This window comes from Lynx rufus, unplaced genomic scaffold, assembly GCF_022079265.1.
Source record: "Lynx rufus isolate CCGP_SWC_20201006 ecotype Redwood Valley unplaced genomic scaffold, mLynRuf1.p SCAF_8, whole genome shotgun sequence".
In the NCBI taxonomy this organism is placed as follows: domain Eukaryota; kingdom Metazoa; phylum Chordata; class Mammalia; order Carnivora; family Felidae; genus Lynx; species Lynx rufus.
The window spans coordinates 22382527-22402459 of NW_025814896.1; the positions used below are offsets into that span (position 1 = coordinate 22382527).

General features: G+C 41.7%; 2 protein-coding genes across 3 annotated transcripts in view; one reads left to right on the plus strand and one right to left on the minus strand.

Annotated features, from left to right (window-relative positions):
* RPN2 (ribophorin II) overlaps positions 1-993 on the minus strand; it is a 61311-nt gene extending 60318 nt beyond the window's left edge. Inside the window, exon 1 of the mRNA XM_047068671.1 lies at positions 916-993. Coding sequence (XP_046924627.1) covers positions 916-928 — 13 coding nt within the window. The 5' untranslated portion in view covers positions 929-993. The remainder of the gene's footprint in view (positions 1-915) is intronic.
* The window catches only part of MROH8 (maestro heat like repeat family member 8), a 55804-nt gene continuing 36557 nt past the window's right edge, over positions 687-19933 (plus strand). For both annotated transcript variants that reach the window (XM_047068668.1, XM_047068669.1), the window contains exons 1-6: positions 687-1062; positions 3828-3949; positions 6588-6733; positions 10703-10825; positions 17109-17188; positions 18152-18296. In XM_047068668.1, coding sequence (XP_046924624.1) covers positions 776-1062; positions 3828-3949; positions 6588-6733; positions 10703-10825; positions 17109-17188; positions 18152-18296 — 903 coding nt within the window. In that variant the 5' untranslated portion in view covers positions 687-775. The remainder of the gene's footprint in view (positions 1063-3827; positions 3950-6587; positions 6734-10702; positions 10826-17108; positions 17189-18151; positions 18297-19933) is intronic.

Below are 19933 nucleotides of genomic sequence, written 5' to 3' on the forward strand. Positions count from 1 at the left end.
ACAAATGAGAATCAAACTGCAGGCATTTTGAATCCAAAGTTTGTTTTTAACCACTCTATCACCCTCAACTTTTCAAAAACTGGAACAATGACCCAGTATCTTATTCACTGTTATCGTGGGCAAGTTACTTCTCTTCTTTGAAATTCTGCCTTCCTATCTGTCAAATGTAAATAATAGTACACATGCCCCACGCCGCCGCGGTGAGACTACATGAGGATTCCATTCTGCACAGTGCTCACTCAATAACTAGCAATGCAGTTAACTTTACTGATGCTTGCTTAGTGCCATATACTATTTTAAACTACGCAAGGGAATCAGCTTATTTTGATACAGCAATTTATGCAGCGGATAATGTGACTGATCTAGTTTACACATCAGAAACTGAGGTGCGGAGAGGTTAAGGAACTTGCGCTGGAACACAAAACGAACACTTGGCAGGCTACAAGCATGCACCAGGAGAATCTAACTTCAGAATTTATACCCTACGTTCTCAGGTGAGTGATTTCCTTCCTCCTTTTTACTAAAAAGGAAACCACGGTCCAAAGAAGAACGATTTGGCCGAAAGCTTCCACTCAGGCACCCCCCGCCGGCCCGGGAACCGCCGCGAGTCAAATGAATGAGTGAAGCCAGACCTAGGGTTAACCGCGGCCCCCGGTTGGGCCTCGGGGGCACCCGTAGCTCCACGCCGCACTCGCACCCACCCCACCTCCGCTTGCCTGCAGTCCCACCAGCTAGACAGCCCTCCATCACACGACCCCAAAAAGAGCCCAAGCACATGCCCCTTCCCCACAGGGGAAGAAGCTCCCGCCTGGCCGGCTCCCGAGGGGCGAGCACTAGCCTCCCGCGGGCTACGGCCCACTCGCCCAGGCGTGCCGGCCGCGGGGCCCCGTTGCCGAGCCATGCACAACGCCTCACCCGGCGACGCCATTTCTCCGAGCAGGTCCCACCAGGGCCCGAGCCGCAGGCTGACTTCCGCTCGGGAAAGTGGCGCCAAGAGCGCGCCGGAGGGGACGCCAGGGACTCGCGGCGGTCTGCGCGTGCTGGGATGGGATCTAGACACAGGTTAGTCCCTGCCGTCCCGCTGGGTCGGGCCAGTCCCAGCAGCTGGGGCCTGAATTCCAGTCCCCACGCGCAAAGGGCGCCGCGGTCCTTCTGTATAGGCCCGCCTCCCCCCCGCAACCTGGCCCATTTGGAACCGGCCGCCTCGCAACGGTCTTGATCCGGGCGCTACAGGTACGCGGTTGGATGAGGCTTTGGGGAGGGCCCGAAACGGGGCCTCCTCTGATTGGCCAATCGCGTTGATTGGCCGATCGCGCCGTCACTCAGTCTTCTCTCTGCAGCCCGGCCAATTTTAAAGGAATGGGTAGGGTCCCTTGAGGAGGGGCAGGTAATATTCGAGGGCTTAGGTTTTCTTTTTCTTTTCCTTTTAATTTTTTTTTCCTTTAAGGAATTATGGCAGTTTCCTCCAAAGACTGTTTCGCTCGTTAGTAACTGACCTATAGGTGACGTTTAGTACCTCTCAAAATAACTCTGAGCCTATTAGCCCAATTTTACAGAAGTAACAGGGTCAAAAATAGAAGTGACTCCTGAGACAAAAGCAACTTGTTTGTTTTAAGATAAGAAGAATCCCGTAATAATAATAAAAAAAATGAAAGTGTCTTATCTAAGAACTCAATAATAACTAATTGTAATAATTGAGCGTTTACAGGATAGCCCGAGTGTAGTAAGCATTCTCTGTACTTTATTTACTCCTTATCACCATTCTGTGAGGTTTGTACTGTTATTCCCATTTTCTAGAGAAAGGAACTAAAGATTTGAACCCAGACATTCTGACTCCATAATCTGTGCTTTTAACTGTTAAGAACATCTAAAAGCATGCACAATATGGTAAATATTAGTGTCCCCAATGTCATTACCCCAAATAGGGAAGAGTGGTCTTTCTGTCTGCTACTGTGCTATTAAATAAAATAGATACTTACATACTAGTTATACGTGAATATCTGAATTTGACTTTAAATTAATTAAAATTAAAAGTTCCTTAGTTGTGCTAGTCACATTTCAAGTACTCAATAGCCACATGTGGCCACTGGATATCATTTTGGACAGCACAGAATTACAGAAATTTCCAATATCACAGAAATTTCTAATGGATGGTGCTGATAGAGAATATATATATATATATATATATATATATATATATGTATATATAACTCTTACTGAAGCACCTGAGTGGCTCAGTCAGTGAGCCTCTGACTTTTGATTTATATTCAGGTCTTGATCTCGTGGTTGGTGAGATCGAGCCCTGTGTGGGGCTCTAAGCTGACAGTGCAGAGCTTGCTTGGAATTCTTTCTCTCCTTCTCTCTCTGCCCCTCCCCTGCTCAGGCTTTCTCCCTCTCTCTCAAAATAAATAAATAAATACTAAAAAAATCTCCCAACTCAATAATAAGACAACCAGTGTTGTGCTGGAACCATCTCATACTGACTTGCGAGACTCACTTATTAAATTTAGCAAGAACTTTTCAAATTGGTTGTTAAATACAGCTACTTAGAAAAATTAAATTATACAAACTTAACAATGAAATAAAATCTATTGAAAACCAAACTCATCATTTCATTATTATTTTACTACATTTTACCATTGTGTATGCTTTTATGGTTGTTTATATCTATTGCAATCATGGTGTAGGCACATTTGCAGCTTTACCAGATAATGCCAAATTATTTCCAAAATGGTTGTACCAATATACACTACCAACTCTGATTTATAGGAGTTCTGTGCTCCACATCTTTGTTTTTTTTTAATGTTTATTCATTTTGAGAGAGAGAGCGAGAAAGAGAGGGAGAGAATCCCAAGCAGGTTCTGTGCAATCAGCACAGAGCCCGACGTGGGGCTTGATCTCACAAACCATGAGATCATGACCTGAACTAAAGTCAAGATCTGGACACTTAGCCAACTGAGCCACTCAGGTGCCCCCCCCCCCCCGCCCTGTTCCACATCTTTGTCAACATCTTATATTCATGCCAATGTAAAAAAAAAAATTCAGGCAATATAAAAGTTTAACTACCATAAGTTTTCCTACACGTATCCCAACATTTGTGTGTGTGTGTGTGTGTGTGTCTGTCCATATGTATACACACAGTTTACACACATTGCTCAACAACTTGCCTTTTCATTCATTACTATATGCTAAACATTCAGAAAATAGAGATCTATTCAGTCACTCAGTCAGTTTTTATTGAACATTATCTTGTGCCTGGCAGTATTCTAGTCTCTTAGAATACATTCGTGAACAAAGCAGCCAAAGATCCTTGGCTTCATGGAACTTACATTTTTTGCAGGAGGAGATGATAAACAATATCATAAGTAAGTGAATGATACATTAAAAGGTATTGCATGCTATAGAAACAAAAAGTAGGAAAGGGTAAGGGAAGGGGAAGGGGAAATTGTTCTACCTCAGTTTCTTTTAACAGCAGCATGGTATTTCTTACCTATCCATTCATGCCCCATGAGGCTGACAATGTGCTAGGTGCTGGGAATACAGCCATGACCGTGTAGAGAAGGTTTCTGTCCTCATGGAGCTTACAGTCTGATGGGAGACAGTCAACAAACAAACACAAATGAACTTGATAGTTGTAGGTAATGGTTAAATACTATGAAAAAAAAAATTAGAAAACAGCTGTGGGACTGCGTGGGGAGAGGCTACTTCACTTAGACTGGTGACCAGTAAATGCTTCTCTGCGAAGGTGACATTTAAGCTTTCACCTGAGTGATGACATGGAAGCAGTCCTAAAATACTAACCTTTCTAATCCCCTCTTCATTCCTAGGATCTGTAGTCGGGAGGAAATAGTGATCCCTTGTGCTTCTGACAATGATTCAGGAAGTGTGGATTTGCAGCTGAGCAACTTAGAGGATGTTAAAAACGATGCAAGTAGCCTTGAACTTACAGGTGAAAGGAGGAAAGGATTTTTATTTATTTACTTATTTATTTATTTATTTTTATTTATTTATTTTTGGCAGGGACTTTTCAAGTCACATTGCTGGATAAGAGCCCTCAACTAGACTTTGACAATGAATTTGGTCCCTGCATTTAAGAGCTTGGAATATGGTTGGCAAAATGAGATAAAATATATTTGTGTAGACATATAGGAAACTGTGACAGGCAATCCTGCAGACTTGCACAAGTCTAGGTGCTGGAAGGATTCTGATAAGAGAAAGATGGTTGTAGATGGAAACTTGATTGGGCTACAGAATATCTATCTTTTATTCTACAAACAGTATACAGTTTGTATACCAGTTGCTGAGTATACAGTAATGAACAAGATTGACATGTTCCCTGTCCTCAATTTGCTGGAAAGGACCAAAAAAAGTAAACATATCAAATAAAGTATGAGCTGTAGTTAATACTCTAAAAGAATTATACAAAGGGCTGAGACAAAAAGTAAGGGAGATGGGAGCCGATTTTAAGCCATGGTCGTCGGAGAACACCTATCTGAGATGGTGTGGTTCAAACCTGAAGGAGTCCTCCAGGATATGAAAGAACAACCCATGCAAGAAGTAGAAGAAGGAACATTCCAGGTGGATATAATAGCATGTGCATGAGACAGGAAAGACTATTTAGGAACTACATTTACTCATTTCTACACTCAATCAATAAATATTTATTGAAGCCCTACTATGCTATAAACGCTGATCTAGCTGCTGGAGATCTACTAGTGAACAGAACAGACTTATAAATAAATGACTGGAACTCAGTTTAATATGGATGATTGGGAGTGGGGATAGGGAACAAATATAAAGAGGTTTTTCAGGAGCTAGGAGGATACTTAGTCAAAACAGGCAAAGAGAGGATTTAAGAAAGGCATCCTGGCACAGAGCCCTGAAAGATGAGTGGGTGCTAGCTAGGCAAACAGGGTAGGAAGTAGGGAAGGTGGGGAAGAAGGAGAAACATGGAGAGAGAAGGAAAGCCCATGCAAAGATGAGAGGTGAATGAGAACAGGGCTTCTAGTGCATGAGAAGAATGTGACAGTGAGTTGCAGGAATCTGCAGGAGAGGCTATAATTCAAGAGAGCAAAAAGTGTACAGAAGAAGGGTGGTAGAAACCCTCAGATGATGGGTATGTAAAGGGGGAAATAGTAAGACTGTTTCCCCGACAGGAATAAGGGATTTGGTTTAGGAAAATAGAGGAGGTAAGGATGCAAAGCAATACGAAGAGGGAAAGGATGCCACCATAGTTGTCACTCAGCAAAGGAATAATATTTACTAACACTTCCTTGGTGCTAGCTCTGTATCAACCAAATGAAGTAGGCTCTATTATCATCCCCATTTTGGAAATGAAGAAATATGTCCGGAGAAAGTAAGATCACACAAGGTCAGAATGCTAGAAAGAGGCAGAGCAAGGATCCAAGCCTAGGCAGACCTACTCCATAGCCTGTGCTCTTTTTTTTTTTTTTTTTTTTTTTTTTATGAAATGTATTGACAAACTGGTTTCCATACAACACCCAGTGCTCATCCCAAAAGGTGCCCTCCTCAATACCCATCACCCACCCTCCCCTCCCTCCCACCCCCCATCAACCCTCAGTTTGTTCTCAGTTTTTAACAGTCTCTTATGCTTTGGCTCTCTCCCACTCTAACCTCTTTTTTTTTTTTTTTTCCTTCCCCTCCCCCATGGTCTTCTGTTAAGTTTCTCAGGATCCACATAAGAGTGAAACCATATGGTATCTGTCTTTCTCTGTATGGCTTATTTCACTTAGCATAGCCTGTGCTCTTAATCAAAGTATATCCCAGGTCTGGAAGGAGAGACTTCAGACAATTACTGCAACCTGGTCCAGTAGGGAGAGATCAACAAGGGGCTGCTACTATATTTTAAGCTCTTGTCACTACAGAGTCATAGACTTTTTTTTTTTAATGTTTATATTTGAGAGAGAGAGACAGAGCATGAGCAGGGGAGGGGCAGAGAGAGAAGAGAGGGAGACACAGAATCCAAAGTAGGCTCGAGGCTCTGAGCTGCCAGCACAGAGCCTAATGCAGGGCTCAGACTCACAGACTGCGAGATCATGACCTGAGCCGAAGTCAGATGCTTAGCCGACTGAGCCACCCAGGCACCCCAGAGTCATAGACTTTTTAATAATAAAATCTACTATTCAAATGCTTATTGGAGGCCACATACTGAGATAAGTCTTTTGTATTTATTACCTCACTTAATCCTCATAATAACCCTGTCTTACAGGTGAGGAAACTAAGGTTCCAAGAGGCAAACTAACTTGATAAAGATCATGCAACTAATAAGTAGTAGAGCCAGGATTCAAATTAGTCTCAAACTGAGATATAAAGTCCGTGCTCTTAACCACTCTGTCATAGCTCACACTTAAAGGTTTTTGTAGCTTAGGAGGCCCTTAAAGAATGTTGAATTTGTAATTGAGAAAATTGAGACTCAGAGAGCAGAAGGGACTTAGTCAAGGTTGCAGAGCAGATAGTAAAGGTGAGACCAGGACATGCCTAACCTGATGTCCAGTGGCTCTCCCCACTAGACTGTATAACTTTACGTAGTATGGAGGCATCACCTGCTGTGTTCGTTTTGGTATTAGACTCGGACATCTCTGACATCGCTGGACTCCCTCAGGAATCGCTCACAGATAGCTTCAGACACCTGACCCAACAAGGCCCCCTCAGTGAGCCCATTGTTGAGAGGCTGATCCAGTCTATCCAGGAGTTTTTTAATGGTGACCTACAGGTATGTGCAAGCAGTCTTACCTAGTTATGCAACTTATTCCTCCATTTTAACAAATATTTTAAACATTTATTGTTTTGTTAACATGCAAATATAACTGATATTCTAGACTATAAAACTTATTTATGATTATATTTTGATAATATGCATATATACATTTATAAATTGTATTTATACTTGTTTATAAAAACTATAAAATTCCTATTAAAGGAAGAAAATAAAAATAAAAGTCTTTACAAATCCCACTCTCCTAAGATAACTAATGTTAATGTTTTAGTGTATTTATTTTCAGTCTTTTTCTTCAACACATATAAATGCATGTAATTAGGCATGCCTGGGTGGCTCAATTGGTTAAGCATCCAGCTTTGGCTTGGGTCATGATCTTGCGGTTCATGGGTTCAAGCCCCGTGTCAGGCTCTGTGCTGACAGCTCAGAGCCTGGAGCCTGCTTCAGATTCTGTGTCTCCCCCTCTCTCTCAGAGCCCCCCTCTCACATCAGAGATGGTGGGAGGAAAAAAGTTTTCTAGGTCAATAGCTATAGATCTATATTTTCCTACTTAGCACAGTATTCTGTTGTTCAGGCAAAACATTCATTCATTAGTTTATTCTGTGAGAGCACATAACAGAAGAATTTATCTTAACCTTGGGCATTTCCTTTTTTTAAATTTTTTTTTAACATTTATTTATTTTTGAGACAGAGAGAGAGCATGAACAGGGGAGGGTCAGAGGAAGAGGGAGACACAGAATCTGAAACAGGCTCCAGGCTCCGAGCTGTCAGCACAGAGCCTGACGCGGGGCTCGAACCCACAGACCTCAAGATTATGACCTGAGCTGAAGTTGGATGCTTAACCGACTGAGCCACCCAGGCGCCCCAACCTTGGGCATTTCTGAGGAAGGACACCTTGAGCTCAGATCTGAGGAATGACTAGGAGACACTAGGAGAAGTTAGAATTGGAGGAAGTATTCCAGAAATAGGACATGGTATGTTTAACAACCTTGAGGCAGAAAGGAGAAGAGCATGTTTTATGAACTGAGAGAAGCCTGGTATGTTTAAGTGACAGTATCGAAGGTGTCTGTCATTTGTCAACAGACACTTAGGTTGTTTCCATATCTTGGCTGTTGTGAATAATGCTGTGGTGAACCTGGGAGTGCAGAGGTCTCTTTGAGATCCAGATTTCATTTTCTTTGAATATATATATGCAGATGTTTTGGTTTGTAAAAATTATTCAAGCTTTACATTTCCTTTATGTATAATGCTAATTAAAAATTTTTTAGGGGCCCCTGGGTGGCTCAGTCGGTTAAGTGTCTGACTTCGGCTCAGGTCATGATCTCACGGTTTGTGGGTTCAAGCCCCACATCAGGCTCTGTGCTGACCACTCAGAGCCTGGAGCCTGCTTTGGATGCTGTGTCTCCCTCTCTCTCTCTGCCCCTCCTCTGCTCACACTCCATCTCTCTCTCTCTCTCTCTCTCTCTCGAAAATAAATAACATTTAAAAAAATTTTTTTAAAGCCAGAATGTTGGTCTTCACTTTTTTTTTTTAATGTTTATTTATTTTTGAGAGAGAAAGAGAGAGGGAGGGAGACAAAGCAGGCTCCAGGCTCTGAGCTGTTGGCACAGAGCCCGATGCAGGGCTTGAACTCACAAACAGTAAGATCATGACCTGAGCTAAAGTCGGACACTAAACCGACAGAGCCACTCAGGCACCCCTGTTGGTCTTCACTTTTGACTTAAACTGTTCTTTACACTTAATGGCAGCAGAGCTTTATATAAAGCATTTCTTTGTAATTAATATAGGGATTGCATTGCTGCAGTGAATTGAAAAAAAAAGAAAATCCATTCCTTGCCTTGATCTGAACCCACAACCAGGCAGGAAAATAGATGAATAAGAAGATAGTTTTGTCAGAGTATCATAAATACCATGATAGCAACATACACATGAGGTTTATGGATACTCTTAGGAAAGGCACCTAATGCTGCTTCAGGAGGAAATGCATTTTCCAAGTCTTAAAGGATATATAGATTTTAGTCAGTAAACAAAAAGAAGTGTAGAGAATTCAGAAGGTGCAAAGACCCAGAACCAAGAAAGGGCAGCATAAAAATTCATTTGTCTAAAGTTCAGAATGCTGCAGGGCAAGGCAAGAGATGAATTTGAAGAGGTTAGCTGGGGTCACACTGGGAGAGCCTTGACCTCCATAGGTTCTACTGAAAGATACTTGATAGGGAGTTACCTGATCAAATTTGCACTTAATAAAGATGAATCTGGTGATGGCTAGGAAATAGATTGGAGGGGAGCAAGCTGGAGCAGGGAAACTCAGTGTTGGATTGTTGTACTAATCTAGATGAGAAAGAATTAGGCCATGAAGTCAGCTTCTGGCTGTATGTATTGCTACTCGCTGTCCAGAGAGCTTATACCAGTTTATACTATCTCTAGCCCAGTAGAGAAAGATTAGAAGAAATTCTCTCAAGATTGTGAAATTATTGGTATCTTTTACTATCTTCTTTATACTTTATTTTCCAAGGTTTCTGTGATAGATACTATTTTTACAATCAGAAAAAGAATAATACAAAAGATTTTTATTCTTCAAATAATGACTTGTTTTTTAAAAATATTTACTTCTTTTGAGAGAGATAGAGAGCATGCATGCATGTGGAAGCAGGGGGTCAGGGGGTGTGGAGGGGCAGAGAGAGAGAATCCCAAGCAGCCTCCTCGCTGTCAGCACAGAGCCCCATTTAGGGTCTGTCTCATGGACAGTGAGATCATGACCTGTGCCAATATCAAGAATTGAAGGCTCGGGGTGCCTGGGTGGCTCAGTCCCTTAAGCGTCTGACTTTGGCTCAGGTCATGATCTCACTGCTTGTGAGTTCGAGCCCCACGTCGGGCTCTATACTGACAGCTTACAACTTGGAGCCTGCAGCCTGCTTCAGATTCTGTCTCCATCTCTCTGCCCCTCTCCAGCTTGTGCTCTGTCTCTCTCTCTCTCTCTCAAATATTAAAAAAAAAAAAAAAAAAAAAAGAGTTGAAGGCTCAACCTACTGAGCCACCCAGGCTCCCAAGATCTTGCATTTTAATAGGAACCCTTAAAGTCTCAAAATAATCTTTAATGGCATGAAGAGAGCTAGAAGTGGGGCACCTGAGTGGCTTAGTTGTTTGAGTGTCTGACTCTTAATATAGACTCAGGTCATGATCCTGCGTCATGGGTTTGAGCCCCACATCGGGCTGCATGCTGAGCCTGGAGCCTGCTTAAGATTCTCTCTCTCTCTCTCTCTCTCTCTCTCTCTCTCTCTCTCTCTCTGTCTCTCTCTCTCTCCCCCTTTCCCCCTCTGTCCCTCTCCCCAGCTCATGGTCTCTCTCTCTCTCTCTCAAATAAAAACTAAAAAAAAGAGAGAGCGAGAGCTGGAAGTAACAGCATCAAAGGTCACATTTAGAAAGTTTAATCAGTTAATCAGTATACAGACAGGGTGGGTAGGTGGGGAAGCAAAGACTAAAGGTGGGGAGAGCCATCATGGAGCAGTTAGTAATTTAGCATTTAATCTAGCTGAGAGGGAAAACTAAATCGTAAGCCCAAGCAGGACCAGCAGATGAGGAATTTCATTCCCCTGTAATTTATTCATTACTTATAATAAAAGACTGATGCTAGAATTAATGAGATGTCAGATGTTTGAAACATTACAGGAAACTTCCCCAACGCCCTCTACAGGGGTGCCTGGGTGGCTCAGTTAGTTAAGCATCTAATTCTTGATTTCTGCTCAGGTCATAATCTCGTGGTTCGTGAGTTTGAGCCCTGCATCAAGCCCCACACTGATGGTGCAGAGCCTGTTTGAGATTCTCTCTTTCCCTCTCTCTCTGCCCCTCCCACATGTGCTCTCCCTGTCTCTCAAAATAAATAAATAAACATTTTTTAAAAGCCCTCTACAATTATCAAATGAGATTATAATATGTAATTGTGTTTTTGTCATTTTTCCACAAATTCAGAGTGAACTTGAGAAGCTGACATTCCTAAGATCTTTGTCTTCTCTCAGCCGAGCTTTACCTTATGATGAAACCGTAGGAGCATTCATCCACAGCCACATTGAGGACATTGTGCATATCCTAAATGTAAGTATTGTGACCTTATCACAAATTATCAGGACCACACAGAATCAGTGACTTGACTAACAAATGTTTTAGTGGCTTTGTATACATTATCAAATCCCTTGGCCTCTTTCATATCAATATCTGTGCATGGAGGAGAAATACTCAGGAATATCCACAAATATAATTACCCTTGAAAACCAACTAAAAGATGAGTAGAAAGGAGAGGAACAACATTTAAAATTCTCAGAAAGGACAACACTGCATTCTCATTAATCACGCTATAGTTGTGAGGCAAACTCTATAATCAGATGCCTAAGTTCAAGTGCCAGCTCTGCCTCTTTCTAGCTGTGTGACCTTTGGGAAGCTATTTAACTTCTCAGCACCTCAGTTTCCTCATCTATAAAATAAGAATAGCTGTATACTTCACAGAGCTATTGAGAGTACCAAATAAGAAATAAATGTAAGTCATGTAGCATGATACCTAACACATATTTTACATTTGAGAAACATGGTTGTATTCATTTTACTGTTGTATTTGTACTTAACTCCAGCCACACTCAGCCACATTCATTTATTGACTTATTGAGTGCCTCATAATTCCAGGCAGTGTCCGGGAATTGAGGCTACAAAGATAAGACATGAGTCCTGTTCCTAAAGCCAAGCAAGGTGTAATCCGGTGTCTTGGGGACTGTGACAAAAGTTTTAAAAAGTATAGTATGAGTATGGAGGAGTTAGTGAATGGTCGATTCCATGTCAAAAGATCCAGAAGGGCTTTACAAAGGAGGTGATGCACTTAAGCAAGTGTTTAACTTTTTGATGCTTTACTTTTCTCATCTATGAAATATCCCCTTCAGTTTCTCTGAAGCCTAAAATTCTGAATCTGAGATTTCTCACACACTCCAGGAAAATGAGTAGTTTTTTTTTTTTTTCCAACCCACAAATCTGTAAGGCTAATTAGACTGATGATTAGTTTTCAGAATTGAAGGCTAACCAGATAACAGGTTTGTTAAGCAGTAGACAGTTATCAAGGGTCTTCTGTATTTAGAACACTGTGGTACTTTAATGAAGTATACAAATTTCCTGGAAGTATTCATCTTTGCCCTCCAAGAGTTTACAGTCCATTTGGAAGGGACCACACTTCATAAATAGGTTGAGAACTATTCCAACTAATACATCAAGAAGAGTAAAATGATATTAATGCAGATTTAAGAATGAATACAGTTTCCTACTCAGCTTCACTCCACAGAAAGAGGGTGATAGGCAGCCACAGGACTCAAAAAAATGTCACAATTCCAGAATCTCACTTCTACAAGAATGGGCAGCAGTGGGTTGCCACATTTTCGACCAGCCAGCTCAGAAGATCCACAAATGCAAGTCACAAACAGCAAAAGTACACTGAATTTCCCCATCCCGTGCGTCTAGATCTGTCCTGCCAGTAGTAAAATACCCACTGTCAGGTATCAACCAAAATTTGAGCTAAGAAGGGGTATAACCTAGAATTAAAGGTAGTTGGTGTCCATGAGAGAATTGCATGGATCATTGCATCACTGGACAAGTCTACAAATTCCCTGAAAGTCCATGTGCAGGGAATAAAAGAGTACAGCTCCCAAAAACCAAGAAGAGAGGTACCTAAGAGGAGAGGCACTTCTGCTGAGTAACCTACAGGGAGGGGAAATCCATTATAAAGAAGAATCGTAAGGCATTTGCCAGTCTTCTCATGACCCATGCCAATGCATGCCTCCTCAGTATTTAAATAAAAAGAACCAAAGAAGCTATGAACAGAATATGGAAAGGATGGGGGAAAAGATCTATTATGATACTCCATGAAAGAAGATTTATAAATAAGCACATGAAAAGACGTTCCCTCACTGTGATTAAGGAAAAGCAAATTAAAACCGCAGTGAGATTCAACTATACACCCACTAGAACATTAAATACTGACCATATGGCCCGGCAGTTCCACTCCTAGGTAAAACAAAGCACGTGCCCAAACAAAAACATGTACACAAATGTTCATAGAAGTTCAATTCATAATAGCTAAACCCTGGAAACAAATGTCCATCAACAGATGAATGGATAAACACATTATGGTATATCCTTACAATGGAATGCTATCCAGCAATAAAAAGGAACAAACTATTGATACATGCTACAACTTGAATGAATCTCAAAATAATCATGCTGTGTGAAAGAAGCCAGAAAAAGAAGGTCTATGTCATATGATTCCATTTATATAAAATTCTAGAAAATGCAAACTTATGTAAGGTGACATCAGATCAGTGGTTACCTGAAAATAGGAGTAGAGTGGGGAGAAACAGGAGTGAGAAGTTACAAAGTAACACAAAAAACTTTAGGGAGTGATCCATATGTTCATTGTCTTCTTTTTTTTGGTTTATTTTTATTATTTTGAGAGAGAGAGAGAGCAAGCCCGGGAGGGGCAGAGAGAGAGGGAGACAGAATCCCAAGCAGGCTCTGTGCCGTCAGTGCAGGGCCTGATGGGGGGCTCAGACTCACAAGCCGTGAGATCATGACCTGAGCCAAAGTTAAGAGTTGGATGCTTAACCGACTGGGCCACCCATACGCCCCCATATGTTTATTATCTTGATTGTGGTGATGGTGTTTCATGGATGTACACATAAGTCAAAATCATCAAACTATACACTTAAATATGTATTGTTTATTGTATGTCTATTATCTCAAAGTCAAAAAAGCTGTAAAAATTCTGTTGAGAACTTTAATAGAAAAGAAAAAATGCAATGGCAACTGGGATGTAGAGTAAAGAAATGATAAGATTGGGCCTCTGGGTGGCTAGTTGGTTAAGCACTCGACTTCGGCTCAGGTCATGATCTCACAGTTCACGAGTTCAAGCCCTACATCAGGCTCTGTGCTGACAGCTCAGAGCCTGGAGCCTGCTTCGGATTCTGTGTCTCCCTCTCTCTCTGCCCCTCCCACTTGCACTCTGTCTCTCAAAAAAATAAAAATTAAAAAAAATTTTTTAATAAATAAATAAAAAAATTATAAGACTGATGTGAAATTAATCCAGATAGATCTTCTGATTAAGCTTGAAGGATGTGATGGATAGGGTAGACAGAAGGGACCAGTGGGTAGGGGCTTTGACTGGCAAATTACTACATAGCTCTGTCCAGGCCAGGGTTCTAGAAATAAGCAGAATAGCAGTGGGGGTGCTTTTTAGATGCTGTTGGTGGCCAACAGCAGACACAGGCACTAAGACCTACTCTACTGGAATTTTAATAGAGGCAGACCTGTCCTTAGTGCCTCTTACTTCTCCTCTGCCTGCTAGGGACTCTACCCTAATTCTGTACCTGGGGTCCTCCACAAAACCCAGCTACTATTTTGTTGTTTGGTAAATAAAGGTACACTTAGTATTGAACAGGCACTGTATTTACTTGAGCAGCAAGGCAGGCAATGGATGAGAATGATGTGCCAGAAGACTGTTCAGTTGTATGGGTAATAAATGCTGAAGGATTTCAGAGGATGGGCAGTTCATAGTAGACTGAACTAATATGAAAAGACTGTCCATTTGTGCCAGTGAAAGTTTGAGCTCCCTGAAACAGAATGGTGGAGAGGAAAGAGAGCTATTTTAGGAATTAGAAGACATAATTCTAGTTCCAGTTCTGTCAAGCACAACCCATGTGATCTTAGACAAATCATTTAGCTTCTCTGAACCTCTAGCTCCACCTGAAAAATGGAGACAGTAATATCTGTCTGGCTTTCGTTAAGGCCTTTGAGACAAACTCTGTCATTTTGTTAAGACTTGTTAAGATTCTTGTTGGAGAAAGCAATACAAATCAACTCTGGCTCACTTAAGTTAAAAGAAAAAACAAAAACAGCATGCTGGGATATCTCTCTTAGAATCTGAGGAAGAGGTTTAACAATCAAGCCTCCAGAAGAGCATGTTCCAGGACAACTCCTGGGGTCTCAAAGGCAGGGGTTGCTCTCCAGTGACTATGACTCAAACCTCTAGCAGCTCTCAATCTGTGTCTGTCATTCTCAAATTCCAGATTCTGGGGGGCGCTTGGGTGGCTCAGTCTTGGGTTCAGTGTCTGACTTCGGCTCAGGTCATAATCTTGCATTTCATGGGTTCAAGCCCCACATCGGGCTCTGTGCTGATTGCCCAGAGCCTGGAGCCTGCTTCAGCTTCTGTGTTTCCCTCTCCCTCTGCCGCTCCCCAGCTTGCACTCCCCCCCCCTTTCTCTCTGAAAAATAAATAAACATTAAAAAAATTAAAATTCCAGATTCTGGGAGAGGGAATCCAGTTGGCTCAGACTGGGTCTATTCTCCACTCCTTCATCAATTAGGTATGTTTGGGGGCAGCATCATATAGTAATGACGTGATTTCTGGGCATCCCTGTCTGTGTATTGGAGGCAGTTCCCAGAGGAAGAATGATTGCTGTGCTCTGGATAGTCACCCAAGAAGTTTCTACTACACAAATACTTTACAAACAAAAAATAGCCTCTCACTTCTGAATTCCCTATAGTGGTTAGCATAATTGTGAACAAATAATAAGACTTTCATACCCAACTGATTGTAGGCCTGGTGGTTTAGTTAAGAGGCGCTGCCTTCATCCAGTGTGAGGAGTGTGGCTGCAGGAGTGGAGAATCAGATATTGTGCAGAGCAGGCAGCGGCTATCATCATGATTGATTGGATGTGGCAAATGAATAAAGCAGAAGAAGAAATCATGTCTTTTATGAGCCCTGGGAAAGAGCACCATTGATAACAATGGAATGCTGGGAAGGTGTGTCCTTTGAGGGGAAAGATAATGAACTCACTTTTTAACACCAAGTTTTCAGGTCGTAGCAGTGATCTTAGTGGTGATGCCCTTGAGATAACTAGATGTGGGCAAGGAGAGCCCTGGGGGGGCTGAAGGCAGAGTCTTATGCTTTGTCCCTTCTAGACTATAAAGCCATAAAATTAAGTGAACTCCTTGAGGAAATAAGGAAGAGCGTCAGGCCACCAGCAAAATCTGACCAGCGTTGGAAAGTGAGAAGAGAAAGAGAAAAGTTGGGAAGGGGCAAGAAAGAGAACACAGTAATATTTATTGAGCACTGCCTCCTGGACACTATTCTAAGTTCCCGGTGAGGCTTTTTGGTGGCAGGTAAGAGACATCCACTCGAGGCAGCTGAAACACAAAAGGGGAGATTTGTTCTTAGTTCTGAGAACTGAGTGTTCCCAGAGTTCACATACTCAGAACTTTCTCTCCATGTCTTATCTTTGCTCCTTTGCATACATTTTCATTTCTCTCTGTCTCACCCTCTCCCCTCTCTTCCCAAAGTTTTCCCTCTCTGTTACCCTGTTCATAGGGCACAGTGTTCCCAAATTTAAAATTTTCTCCTCTTAATAGGCCAGCTACACTGAGATTGAAGCTCGTGGTCTCAATTCCAGAGTGCTGAGACAAAGAATCTAATTGACCTTAGTGTGCACTCCTGTCTGGATAAGCTGGGGTTAGTGGGACAGGACGACTTAGCAGAGACATGGCTGTGAGGTACCCATTCCTATGACCCAGTTTCCAAAGAGTCTGGCTAGACAATCCAACAAGGCTTCCAGTACAACCATTTACATTTGCTATTTATATCAGCTCCTGAGACGAATCTCTATACAGATAAGGAAAGTCAGGCCCAAGGAAGTTAATACATTCAGGGTCCCACAAGGAGTGGGTGGCAGAGCCAGTGCCCAAACCCAGCTGCTGTCTAGCTCCTAACATCTCTGTTTTTTCTTTTCTGTCACTCTGCAGAGTTTATTTCCAACAAAGCAAGGCAGCTTTCCCTCTGCCAATGTGGACTTTGGAAAGCTAGTCCTTTTCTAGGACAGCCAACATAATAATATTAGGCACTATAGCAGAGTGCTGTTTAGTAGAAACAGGGGTTCAGATGCCTCAGCTGGAAATAATCACAAGTAATAAAAATGACGAATAACAGACACTAACAGTTATCAAGGGCTACTAAGTATTATGAACTAGCTCCTTTAGTATCCACAACCACCCTGTGATGGCAAATAGTACTGTTACCACCTCATTTTACAGATGAGGAAACTGAGATACAGGAGGTTAAATAACCTGTGTCAGCTCAAATGGCTAGTAAGAGGCAGAGCCAGGCCTCAGGCTCTGGCTCCAGAGAATAATCTTCTAGCCTGGCCACTGTCCTGCTGCCAGTCCTGTGGAACAAAGGAGCAGGGCCCGATGAAGTTCCTGCTGTTGTTCTTGAAGGCCATCTACATCTCTGATCATCTGGCCCAAGGACTTGGCACATTCTTGACTCTTTAAAGTTCTTTCCCTCTCATTGCAGATGCTGGTAGAAGAGGAGCTTCTGCATTCTCTCTTCAGCCCTGTGCACCAGGAGGTCTTTGTCACCATTGCTGACCTCAGGTGATACCCATCTGCCCCCGCCCACTACACATGCCCCAGTTTTTCATTCAGGGTCAATACCAGAGCCAACTGACATATTCCATATTTTGAACTTTTGCAGTTTATATAGGGAAGGGGAAGCCAAATCCATGTTTTGTGTGTGTGTGTAAGAAATTTGATTTCAGATATGCTACCGTCCATATCTGAAAGACCTTATTGGAACCTCTTTGGAGTTCAGTTTTGTCCCAAGTATATTCATTGGAAAGTTACTCTCATTTATGTTTCATGACAGTACAGTTCCATAGTCCAAGAAATTTGGAAGGGCCTGCTGTTTGTCTTTCTTGGAGATTTATATGGCATACTAACTTATTAACCATCCCAAGAAATCCTGTAAAGTTTTTTTCGTATTTATTTTTTATATATCTGGAGAGAGCACAAGCAGGGGAGGGGGTAGAGGGAAAGAGAATCTTAAGCATGCTCCACACTCAGCACAGAGCCTGATGCAGGACTTGATCCCACGACCCTGGTATTATGACCTGAGCTGAAATCAGGAGTCAACCAACTGAGCCACTCACTCACCCCTGTAGTTGAAAAGTATTTTTGAACTTGGCCCAACCCACCATTCTCCAAACTAACAAATGTTCAGCAGAACACCCTTTGGCAAGTTGTGGTTTACTATGTGAGACTGTAGCAGGCTTTTCTCCATGGTTGAACTGGAAAAACCCTGGAAGGATGTCACTCCAGTAACCTCTTGGGAAGGCAGGGAGGGAGAGGGGAGAAGGATGGAGCCTCTGAGCCCTGAAACTCTTCCTCTAACCTTTTATGAGATTTGTCTAAACAGGCTAACAAGCACGCCATTTGTCTCTTCCATCAGAATGATACACCAATTGGTCCACCCTTTCCTCTTGGGTTACTTTGATCCCTGCTTATCAATGTCAAATCAGATTCTTCCCAGCTCACTACTCCCAAACTGTCTTTTTTTAGTTACCAAGATGTCCATTTGCTACTTGGCTCTGAAGATCGAGCTGACTTTTTCAGTCTTCTCACAAAAAGTATAATCACTCTGCCCCCTGTAAAGACTCTTACCCAGCTGGAGGAAATCGTGCCAAGTGGATCCTACAACACAGAGGTAGTAACTCATGCTTTGCTTTAATAACGTGCCATCCACAGCATCAGCTGATCATGGCCTTTGATAGTGCATTTGATTTTTTGGAACCAGCCAAAAATCATTTAAGCCAAATCTGGTGAATAAAATAGGGAGTTAAATTAAATAGCTTTTTTTTCCTCTTTGTCTTCTTTCTTTCTTTCTTTCTTTCTTTCTTTCTTTCTTTCTTTCTTTTTCTCTTGGCTTTTGACTTTGAAGTAGGTGGGAATGGTCCATATACTTGGCAGATATTTAGGATTATCATGTGCTAAGTATCATGAGAGGCAACAGAAATACAACACTACACTCTCTAATCTGGGGAGCTTACATCCCAGTGCAGAGACACAAACCACTGATAAATATCATATCTGGTGGTAGTAAAGTGCTATGAAAAAAATAAAACAGGGAAAGAGGAGGATAAAGAGTAGTGTGATTGGGAGGCACAGGGGCTTTTTTACGTAGGTGGTTAGGGAAAGTCTTCCTGATGAAGGGACTGTTGAAAAGATGGTATGAATATCTCTGAAGGGGAAGCTTTCAGGCAGAGAGGGAAAAAAAATGCAAAGGCCTTGATTTTCATCTGCAGCTAGTAAACTGGTTGGTAAAGCAGTTGCCAAAGGGGACTTAAGTCCCCTTTGTTTCAAGATGTCAGAAAGAAGGAGCACCTGGCTGGCTCAGTCTGTAGAGCAGGGGACTCTTGATCTCAGGGTCATGAGTTCAAGGCCCATGTTTGGAGTAGAGATCACTTTAAAAAAAATGCAAGATGTCAGAAAAAGTCACAAGTCACACTTTAAAACTATTTTGATGACCCTAATTTCCCAACTGTAGTTAGAATCGGTTAACTGTGTTCCCAATAAGGCTGAAATGTCTATTTAAAATTAATATATTGTACTTGGAACATTCTCCAGAATAGATCACATACTGGGACACAAATCAGCCCTCAACAAGTACAAAAAGATCGAGATCATACCTTGCATATTTCGAGACCCAAATGCTGTGAAACTTGAAATCAACCACAAGAAAAATTTGGAAAGACCATAAATACTTGGAGATTAAAGAATATCCTACTAAAGAATGAATGGGTTAACCAAGAAATTAAAGAGGAAATTAGAAAGTACATGGAACCCAATGAAAATGAAAACACGAGAGCCCAAAACCTCTGGGATGCAGAAGGCAGTCATAAGAGAGAAGTATATAGCAATCCAGGCATTCCTAAAGAAGGAATAAAGGTCTCAAATGCAGAACCTAACCTTAAAGAGCTAGAAAAAGAACAGCAAAGAAAGCCCCAAACCAGCAGAAGATGGGAAATAATAAAGATCAGAGCAGAAATCAATGATACCAAAATCAAAAAAACAGTAGAACAGATCAATGAAACCAGGAGCTGGTTCTTTGAAAGAATTAACAAAGTTGATAAACCCCTAGCCAGATTGATCAAAAAGAAAAAGGAAAGGACCCAAATAAATAAAATCACAAATGAAAGAAGAGAGATCACAACCAACACTGAAGAAATATAAACAATAATAAGATAATTTTATGAGAAATTATATGCCAATAAATGGGCAATCTGGAAGAAATGGACTAATTCCTAGAAACATATAAATTACCAATACAAACAGGAAGAAATA